Below are 10,994 nucleotides of genomic sequence, written 5' to 3' on the forward strand. Positions count from 1 at the left end.
TACTCGTACAGCTGACAGTTCACCTTTCTCTTCTCCCCGTTTGTCTCTCGCACAACTTCACCTTGCCCCACCTCTTTCCCTCTCTGAACACATCTCACCCCTCCCCCACCACTTCACTCAGTAAGTCCTGCAGGCAGCAACAGGATGGAGATGAATAAAGATTCGAAGGAAGTTATCGAAGAGCAGGTTGGTAAAAAGAAAAATAATGGATCAATTAATTGGAGATGGTTCAGGTTCAAAGTGTCAGATGAGCAGCATAATAATGTATTTTGTAGAGAATGCCAAAAACAAGTCCCAACAAAAGCTTCGAGCGCTATTAATCTTTTCCACCATTTATAACAGAGCCATAAAGTGCAGTATGAAGAGTGTGTGACAATGCGTGCTGCAGCCCAGACCGTTAAGTCTCCCCAGCTTCCTGCCCCGAAACAAACCACATTACAACACTCATATACCTGTGCTGTGCCTTATGAGAGAAAAAGTGAAAAGTGGGGCGACATCACTAAAGCAGTGGCTTATCATATTGCTAAAGACATGGTCCCCATCTCAACTGTGGAACAATACGGCTTTTTACAGCTACTAAAAACTCTTGACTGAAGATACCAGTTACCTAATCGGAATTACTTTGCAAAAGAAATACTGCCAAAAACATATACTGCAGTTAGAGAGGCGTCTGCCTCGCCAAAGTGTCACACTTCGCACTGACCACTGATATGTAGTCCAGCAGGACCTGCGACATATATGAGTGTGACAATACATTTCATGGAAGACTGGGAACTGAAAAGTGCCTGGCTCCAAACCAGCTATTTTCCCCAAGACCACACTGGGAAGCATATAGCTGAAACCGTGCAAGATGCCCTCACAAGCTGGAAGCTCAACCCAACGGGACTGGTTGCTATAGCTACTGACACCAGGACTAATGTCGTCACGGCGGTACAACTGCACAAGTAGCTGAGGATGCAGTGTTATGGTCACAGACTTCATCTAGCCATTGGTGAGTGCAATACTGAATCAGTTAATTTGAAATAAGAAAAAAATATGCCAGGCATAATGTACTCTTTTAGGGCTGAATTTTTTTCCCCGGGATGAATATTTTTCCAAAAATCTCAGGATTCTAAAAAGCACAGAAAGCAATAGTTTCTCACATAAATCGACATAAAACTTTTGTTGCTGCATGTAGTGTGCTGTCACAGCGTGTTAAGAGAACTGCGTGTTTCCATTTCGGGGAAAAGGATACTCTTCCTTTCTTGCTCGTTTTAAAGTTTTAAAGATTAGCATTAGTTGTTGGCAATCCTCTCTTTTTATTGTTTTTATTTTGCTTTATTAAGTTTGACTTGATTATATGGAATGTTATCTACGTCTAAAAAAAAAAATCACTCACATGAGAAAACCGCTTCCTAGTGTATTTCTCTCTCTCCCTGATGCTCTTTGTGTTCTCCTTCATCACTTCGGCAGCTATGTTCATTTGCAAACACTGGGAAGCCACATTTCTCTTCAAACTCACAGCTCTAAGCTGAAAAAAGTAACCGGTGCTATAGAACAGCACACTTGTTAAGCATTATAATTGACAAATATAAAAACACTGGTTGGTTATCTACAGTATTTTTGAATATAACATCACTACATTTCAATCAAATCAGTCAAAGCATTTTGAGATATTTAGTTTTCCATCTTAGAGGGGGTTACCCCTACATATTGATATATTGAAATGTCTTTTCTTAGTAGATACCTAGTGCCCTAGATTAACAATCCTGCCAAATTTCATCTTATTAACTGAATGGGAAATTGTGTTTTGTTGAGTGAACAAGCCACAGGTTTTCATTTAAAGTTTAGCTTAGCAAAACCTGAAAAAAGGAAATATCATAATTATTACAAACTAGACAAAGAGCCCATTTCGACAACGTAAGATGAAACGGGCACGAGTGGGATAGTAATAAGTATAAGCACCACAAACCTGATATAGGTGTATTGAATGAATGCGTAATTGAATCAGAATGCGTAGTTAGGCCTCGAGCTGTAGTCAAAATCGCCTTTCAGGCCTCTAGAGCTTTAATCGAAGTCGCCTTTCTCTTTGAATTTTTGCGGCCGTAAATCCGCCACCTGCCACGATGTTGGGGTTGGATGTTGGTCGAAGTCGCCTTTCTCTTTGAATTTTCGCGATGTCAGTCTCGTAAGGTTTTTCGGGCAGCTGCGCAGAAGGCAACTGCACATTCGGCTTCAGACGGACGTGAGTGAGTCAGTCAAATTATGTATTAAGATGGGCCTTCTTCAGGGAGCAACTATTAGGTTACAACCTATAGATGTTCGGCAGCAGTTAAAGTAAATTAACTCTTTCAAGTTGAAGCAAACAATTTGCACAGGTGTCCCAACTTCTATTGATTGCTTAAAAACCTCTGTCTGTCTTAGAGCAGAGTTGGGACAGACTGTGTTGCTACACCCAATGAAGTACTACTTGGACAATATTCCAGTGATAATGGCATGAAAAATGCAATTAACAAATGAAATGAGACAGAGCATTATTACCGTTAGAAAAAGTAGGCCTTTCATTTAGAGAAACTGCTCAAAAATCAAAGTGTCATTGAGTTCAGTGTCCTACAGAATCCAAAGGCAACTGGAAGAAACTCTAATAGGAGGAGATATGGCAGAGCCAAAATCACAACTCAAAAGAGAAGACAGGTTTTTGAGGGTCACCTACTTGTGTGACAGGCACCTCAAAGCACAACAGCATCAACCATAGCTTAATAGTGGTCATAAAAAGCAAGTCTGTTTTTACTGTGAAGAGGAGACTTTGCCCAGTCTGCAGTAGTCCACAGCCAGTATTGTAAGGCCTTATTTTGTCCTTTAAGGAATGGCTTTCTTAATGCAACTCACCCTGTCAAACATGCCGCACAAAGTATACTCTTCACAGTAGAAACTGAGACTTGATTTTTTCGACCAGTGTTAAGCTGTGCTTGAAGCTATTCTGCTATAAAGTGCCTAACATTAAAACTGGGGAAAAGCATGTCTCATCCCATGCCACCCATTCCACTCTTTTTACTAAATAATAGTTTATTGTATCATGAAGCACAACATGACGCTGCTGCTGCTAGTTCCTTACACCTACTGGCAACAGGTCTATGAACTAGCTCATGCCCACCTCCTAGGTGCCCATTTGGGGGCCAAGAAAACATTAGGCAGAATTAGGGCTCATTTATACTTCACGCTCAGAACGCATACGTGCACGTATCATGGCTTCCAAGCGTTCCCAGGGTTCATTTGATGCGTCCTCTGAGCAAGTCCTCAGAAATTAACACGACGCATACGCGAGTTGCAGTACAATAAAAAATTGGGGGGCGCAGTGTGATAAAAATTGGAATGTGACGTCAGAGTCTCTGTTTACTATCTACATGTGACAGAAAGCCGCTTTGAAGATCATCTGGGATCAATGTGTATGCTTGATGTTTGATGAATGGTTCGATGTGGTGAAGCAAAATTCAGACATACAAATGCATTTGTGGTGCTTTTATATTCAAGCATCACATATTCCCGATAGTAATGACACGATACATTTTAAAAGTCTCACATACCATCTTTTGTGCTATCTTTTTTTTCTGGGGCTTCATCCTGACCCGACAGCAGCGGCAAACAGCAATAGATCACCACACAGAACACATTAAATGTATGATATTCCAGCTCTCTGCACATTTAGAATCCTTAGATTTATATTTGATATCACTTTCATGATGAAATGCATTAAAGTATGTATTCTACATTTTACAGAAAAATCATTAATTTAATTTATATAATGAATACTGTTAATAATTACACACATGGGGGTGACACGGTGGCAGAGTGGTAGAACTGCTGTCTCGCAGGGAGTCACGTCGCTGGTATTCCCTGCCTGGAGTTTGCATGTTTTCCTGCTGGGTTTACACAGTGTGCTCCAGTTTCCTTCCAAAGATATGCAGATTTGGTGACACTAAAATGACACTAGTGTATGTGAGTGCTTGTATTCACCTTGCGATGAGCTGATGCTCCGTCTAGGGATTATTTCTGCCTTGTGCCCAATGTTTGCTGGAATGGACACATCCCTGGATTGATGGATTTAATCATTAAACATCCTTTTCAGAGATACTGCGGTAAGGTGTCCTTGGAATTTAATGGGTATTCCAGGCAATTCACAACACAGTGAAGTCAAACCTGTTCTCACCGTGATAATATCTCGCACTGTCACCTGGTGGATTCTTCCAGATTTACGTAAAGTACGTGCACAAGTACTGTATCTCTTATATATATTTCTCTTCTGGTTCGTCCTGCTTCCACTTCAAAACCAGTCCCGCCCACACGCAGCCGACACGGCATTTCTCGATTCCTATTCGTCGTTTTCCATGTCATGCACTATACTGGCCTGCTGCACGTAATACATCCAACAAGTACTCAAGGTGCTGCCACAATGGTAAAGTAGCTTTACCACCCTTGCGGGAGCCACCTGTGTCTTTACAACAGCTTCTTACACAGCAAACATCAAAAGCTAAAAATTATCGTGAAGACATTCGAGAATACAACCCTTCTCTAGCGTTTGCTTCCATGGGTGCACAGATAACTCAACCTCCTGGCCATGGACCATACTGTTTTAAAATACACGGGCAAATTTATCACCAAATCTCTCCACTATACGCTAACACTTCTACCTCTCCAGGATATGGACAGTTGTATATTTTTGACACAGCGCAAGCTACTAAAGTACGCTTACAAAATAAAGCACATTCTGCATGCAGCGAAAATGTACTTCTCCAGTTAGATTCCATGCTCAGAACCATCAACCCCTTCGCTAAATCATACAAACACATACATGAAATCACTCAGTCCAATCCAACAGCATCTGTACGAATGGTTTTCAAGGAAACCCCTAGGCAGGATTTACAACGATACAATGCCCCGACATGTCACACAGATATTGCAGCGATTTTCATCGGAGAAGATGGCAAAACGCCTGCCGAAAGGGACATTTGCATCTATCCCATAGGCAACTCCTGTAAACAGATTTCCACGCTCAGTATGAATTGCGATCCTATGGTTTACCCACTTTTATTCCCTTACGGAGACATTGGCTGGCACAAAGATTTAAAACATGTTCCCGATAAAAGAACCGCCAAGCGAACAAGGCTTACTCAATGTCAATTTTTTGCGTACAGATTAGCAATGAGGAATACATTTAGTATTTTGCACTCCAGCGGCAAACTATTCCAACAGTACGTTGTAGATGCGTATGTTAAAACAGAGGGCGCGCGTCTCAACTATCTCAGATTACATCAACAAGATCTGCACATCAAACTATCAGACGCACTGCAAGCTAACGCTGAAAATAACAATGTTTGTGTAGGCAAAATTATCATATTACCGTCCACATTTTCAGGAAGTCCAAGATACATGCAACAAAACTATCAGGATGCCATGGCCATAGTACGTAAATTCGGAAAGCCTGATTTATTTATCACTTTCACATGTAATCCTGCTTGGCTGGAAATTCTATACGCACACTGCGTCTTTCAAGAAGTATTTATTTCTTCTTGAATTCTGAATTCCTTTCTCACTGTTTTCCGTTCCTATTCTTACACCGCCGTATGCTACGGCGGGCGTCAGCTAGTAAACAGTAAAACGCTTGCATAGCAGGAGCGTCCGCTGGAGCATGTGTCGTGTTGCGTGAAGTGTAAACCTGGCCTTAAACTGTAGGACCCCCTGTGCCCTAATACCATTGCCATACATATATACTTGTGCTGGTAGATTACAGTACACAATACCCTGACGCAATCCCCTTGACAGCTGCTAATTCCAAAAATATTGCATGGGAACTAATATGGGTCTTTGCATCCCTAAAGAAATCTTAACGGACCAGTGAACACCCTTCACCTCAGAAATGTTCAAGGAGGTTGCCAAATTACTCAAAATTAACTATTTGAAAACTACTGAGTATCATCCTCAAACTGATGGTCTAGTAGTGCAGTTCAATCAGACACTCAAAACAGAAGCTACATAAGGTGGTCAGTGAGAATGGGGGGAATTAGGATCAGCTACTTCTCGTCATTCTATTTCCTTACCGGGAAGTCCTACAAGCCTCCATGGGGTTCTCCCTTTTTGAGTTATTATAAAGACAAAACACCAAAGGGCCTATTGGGCATTCTAAAAGAAGGATGGGAAGATGAAGCACTCCCTTACACAAATATTCTTGACTATATCTTACAATAGATTTACTAAAATTCAGCTCGTATAATAAAGGAAAATTTGGAGCATGTGCAATCAGCACATGATTGTGCAACAACACTCTGTGAGTGTTGTCCTGGAGAGCGTGTCAAGGTACTCATACTCATTTCCCATTCTAAATTATTGGCCCATTGGCATGGCCCCTAAGAAATTAAGGAAAGAAAGGGACTGGTCGATCATTTGGTGAACAACCAAATCACTGACCTCCCAAACGAATTTACCATGTTAATCTATTGAAGCCGTGGAAGAATATGGAAGCCAATCCCTACTCCAGACAACCTCATTCTTCATTTGCACTACAAAATGCCCTTAATTTCAGAACCAATTTTACACTTAAACAATGACAACAGCGTGAGTCAGCCATATTTCTATCCTGAAAGTGGTAGATGAGAAACCTGGAAGGACCTCTCCGATTGCTCATGATGTCATTAAAGTGCCACGAGTATTCGTCCAAGAACACTTGCACCGCTCCCAGAAGCAAAACATGAGATCAACTGAATACTGGACCTTGATGCAATAGAGGAAAGTTTCAGTCCCTGGTATAGTCCCATCATTCTAGTCCCATTGTTCTGGTCCCAGGATGGAAGCGGAAACTTCTGCATTGATTTCCGCCAGCTTAATCAAGTCTCCCAATTTGATGAACTTCTCAAATGGCTTGGGTAAGCATGACACTTGACCATTCTTGGCATGATGAAAGGGTACTGGCAAATTCCTTTAACTGAATCTGCAAAGGAAAAGACCACATTCAGCACCCTAGTGGCAGTGTTGCATCCTCCCATTCGGATTACACTTGCTCCAGCAATTTTCCAATGTCTTGGTGGATAGAGTGCTATGCCCTCACAACTCCTGTAGTGCCAACTACCTGAATGACATCTTCATCTGTTCCAGCACCTGGGAGGAATATGTGCAGCATGTTTGTGGCGTGTTTCTGAAACAAACTGGAAGCAATGTCTTCAGATGAATCCATAGAAATTTTACTTTATTTTGTCTCCGTCAACTCACTTGGGCTACTTGGTGGGTAGAGGTACAGTACGTCTATCATGTGCTAATGTTGATCCCATAATGAAGTGGCCCCGTCTGAAGACCAAGCAGCAGTTGCAAGCCTTCTTGGGTTTGGCAGGGTACTACCACCAGTTTGTTCCATGTTCCCCTGAGAAGGCAGTAGCCTTGACAGATCTTACAAAGAAGCAGGTCCTTAACTCGGTGGTATTAGATACTGAAACAGAAGCTGCCTTCTGTGACTTAAAACAGGTCCTTATGACTGCACCTAATATTTCTCTACCTTTTATTCTTCAGACACGAAGTTTCGGACAAAGGTCTCTGTGCCGTTTTGAGTCAAAGTGTCAATGGTGCAGAACACCCTATCATGTAACTGAGTCAGAAATTGCTGGACTGGGTGACGAGGTATATGGCGGAAGATTGTGAGGCTATTAACCAACTGAGGTACTACTGGTTTCGCCATGAACTCACTTTGTTTATGGACAATGCACCTCTCCAGTGGATGGCTTTGCATAAGGAGTCGAACTCTTGCATCACCAGATGGTTCTGGAACTTTCAGTATTACAAGTTTAAAGTCCTTCATCCCCAGAGCTCTCTCCATGCTAACGCTGATATTTTGTCTCTGGTTCACGGCCTAACAGTTCAAGATGCTGTGCTTTTTAATCACTAAGGTTGGTTCAAGTACAGAGAAAACACACTTTCAAACAGCATACAAATACAGAAAAACACATATTCTCAGATGACTAAGAATTTACCCATGTAGGATCTCCAACTCTTGGTGAGCATAAAGCACCTTAAGACACTGAGAAAGACAACTGGTAAAAGGTGATGTGTGCAGTTCTGCTTCTATAGAAAATCCCAAAACACAATTAAACTGAAGCACCTAATTGATCTTAAAGAGAAGTAAGATGCAGTCACATATAACACATTAGTGTTACATGTGTTAGTTAATTTAATAATTCATTTTTTTGTGGTGTCAAAATTATTCTGCAGTGGTGACAACATTGCAAGAAACAAAAAGACTAGATGAATTTAAATAACTTAGTCCACTCTGCAAAAACTCATTCCCATGTCAAAAGTTACTTTCCTAATTATGCAAAAAGGCCTCAAAAAGACAATGGATAAGGAACTTTATAAATACAATGGCACAGGAAGGAATTACCTGTGAAATCCCTTTTTCCCAAGCTGTCTACGTACACTGACAGATTTTAACCAGTCACCTTCCAGGCTGTAGCTCTGGTCTCCTAAAATGAAAAAGGATAGCAGACTGAGCATAAAGAAATGGCCACCGACAGCAGTGTCAGATTTCTTGTATTCAAAAGACAGAAAATAACGAAAGGAAACTGGCCTCCCATTAGCACTGAACAACGTCTTCAAAACAGCATGCTACATACCATAACACCTCTGTGTTCATCTCTCCAAATTTCCAGTATATTTTTCAATAAAAGGTGCAAGTTACTTTTCAAGAAATACTTAAGGAATAAGTTTAGTATTTTTGCATTTTATATATTTGTCTGCCACATTAAATTTTTGTTCTAAAATGAAGCATACTTTTTTTTATTGTTTTCCTTCTTAAAATGTCATGGATGTTTTTGCAGCATGTGTGTAATCCCAAGACATCGATAACATTTTCAGCTTGAAAAATGTATTTATACGGAAGGTTTTAAGACTTTTCTTCACAATGGGACCAGAGCACCTATTAGCTCCATTACAAAGTGCAAGAGCAGGCTATTTATTTTTTCAAATTTATAAAATATGATTCATCTTAGAACGTAATTTCATTTGGCAAAACTAATATATGCCACGATTGTGAAAAAGTAAGACTTTAAAAAATAGCTCACAACCTCTCTCTCTCTCATTTAAAAGGCATCACAAGATTCTACAAGTACTTTTAAAAAGAACCATATATTCAATGTACTTGAAGTAAGTCCCACAATTAAAAGGTGACAAAATTAGCACATTCCACAAGGAGCACCACCACGAGACATGTCATGCATCTTCATTAAACTTGCTAGGTGACTTATCACACATTTAAAAAAGAATGTTGAGCCGGATTTATGATGTAAACCTACATCATACCCTATGTATTAAAAAATATAAAGGCACATCAAGCATAAAGAAAATAATAAGCTCAGGGGGAAAAATAAAATGTCTGCAGATTTATTTTTCCCCGAGCTGTGATAATCATTTACTTCAGAAATAATATATTCCTGAACAGACATATCAATACAATAAAAGACAACTGAAAATAAATATTGTTGCTATTGAATTCTTTATACAATGATCACAAACAAATTTTCTATGGAGGCATGGGAATGCGGAAATAAAAAATATCAATCAGATAGATGATTGAAATAGGAAGTATTCCTGCAATATTTATCTATTTTAACATATATTTAAAAACAACATAGAAGTTTCCAATAATCAAATATTTTCTATGTGCATGTGGTATTGGGTGAAAACCACCAACTTGGGAAATGTAATCATTATTACCCTAGGCATTTTTATTCGTGGACTGCTGCAATTCCTATTTTGTATTCGAACATTTTCAAAATAATGGATTTCACAGTCTGGACCTTCCAAAGTTTTTCTTGTTGTCAGAACATCGGACCCTCACACGTCCGTCCATATGCTCAAAAATTTCAAACTGTAGTGTATATACTGTATGTAGTGAGTATGTCCAGGAGGCACAATTATTATCTATTCTGAAGCCACCTACTGTAGTTTTTAAAGGAATCTTTCAGAATTATGCTTTTTAAATTTAGTACTTGCCTTGCTCACATAAAATCACGAAGTACTTCATATTTTGTGGTTATCACTATCCCAATACCAGTTATTTGTATGTGTGGAGACTGCACAATCTCGGTGACTGTGCAAGTTTTCCACCCCCATTTTCATAGGAAGTGTAGATTGTTTTATTGATGATTCCAAACTGATGCGATATGAGGGTCAACCACAGACTTACAAAATGCTAAGGAGTGACTGTGATTGACTTGTTATAACAGACCATGGAATCATCGACAGACCAGGTTACACAGTGCAGTTTTTGTTTCCTCTCCTCCACTGTCAAATTGACACAGTTTAACGATAATCGTAATGGTCAGATTGTGCTTACTGTGTGTTTAAACAAATGTGTACTTTGTGCTTATACATTATATAACGTTTGTCACTGCATTTTACTTGTGAAGCTGTGACAGCGCTCTGAGCCTGTAGCTAGTGAAAAACGCTTTACAAAAAACTAAAGTGCTCTTTGATGAACGGCGCTATATCCAGGACTGTTTACTGCCGTGTGTCCAGTGCTGGCACCATGTATTTCGATCCCTCCGCGACCCAGAATTGAATTGTATTTGAAAATGTATTTTGTTGTGTCATCATGTATAAACAGTTCGCTTGTATATTATTGTACATCTTATATACATCTGTAAACTATTAATTTCTTAATTTTGCATCTTAAGTATTCATGTCAATTCAGACAGCGCTGAATAACGACAAGAATTAATTAAACGGTTTACCTTTCTGAGCAAAAGAAGAAACAGCAAACCATACGAAAAAACAAACAAAACTAACTTCCATTTCCATGCACCAAACCAGCAGAAGTGACAGCCCTTCAACTCACTAACCGGAAGTGAGAATAACGCTAATGTTTTTAGTAGGTCAGCAATCTGCCAGTTAAATAAATAAAAGTACTGTACTACTGAAAGAAAATTAATAATTAGACTAATAATGGATTTTTACCAAAGATAAGCTACTAATTTTAA

General features: G+C 39.7%; 2 protein-coding genes across 3 annotated transcripts in view; one reads left to right on the plus strand and one right to left on the minus strand.

Moving 5' to 3' along the window:
• The window catches only part of pigx (phosphatidylinositol glycan anchor biosynthesis, class X), a 37,123-nt gene extending 26,267 nt beyond the window's left edge, over window positions 1-10,856 (minus strand). For both annotated transcript variants that reach the window (XM_051923571.1, XM_051923572.1), the window contains exons 1-2: window positions 10,749-10,856; window positions 8,399-8,480 (exon numbers count right to left, since the gene is read on the minus strand). In XM_051923571.1, the coding sequence (XP_051779531.1) occupies window positions 8,399-8,480; window positions 10,749-10,815 (149 nt within the window). In that variant the 5' untranslated portion in view covers window positions 10,816-10,856. The remainder of the gene's footprint in view (window positions 1-8,398; window positions 8,481-10,748) is intronic.
• The window catches only part of LOC114669500 (F-box only protein 44-like), a 560,525-nt gene that overhangs the window by 328,512 nt on the left and 221,019 nt on the right, over window positions 1-10,994 (plus strand). The window lies entirely within an intron of this gene.

Source organism: Erpetoichthys calabaricus, chromosome 2 (genome assembly GCF_900747795.2).
Source record: "Erpetoichthys calabaricus chromosome 2, fErpCal1.3, whole genome shotgun sequence".
Taxonomy (NCBI): domain Eukaryota; kingdom Metazoa; phylum Chordata; class Cladistia; order Polypteriformes; family Polypteridae; genus Erpetoichthys; species Erpetoichthys calabaricus.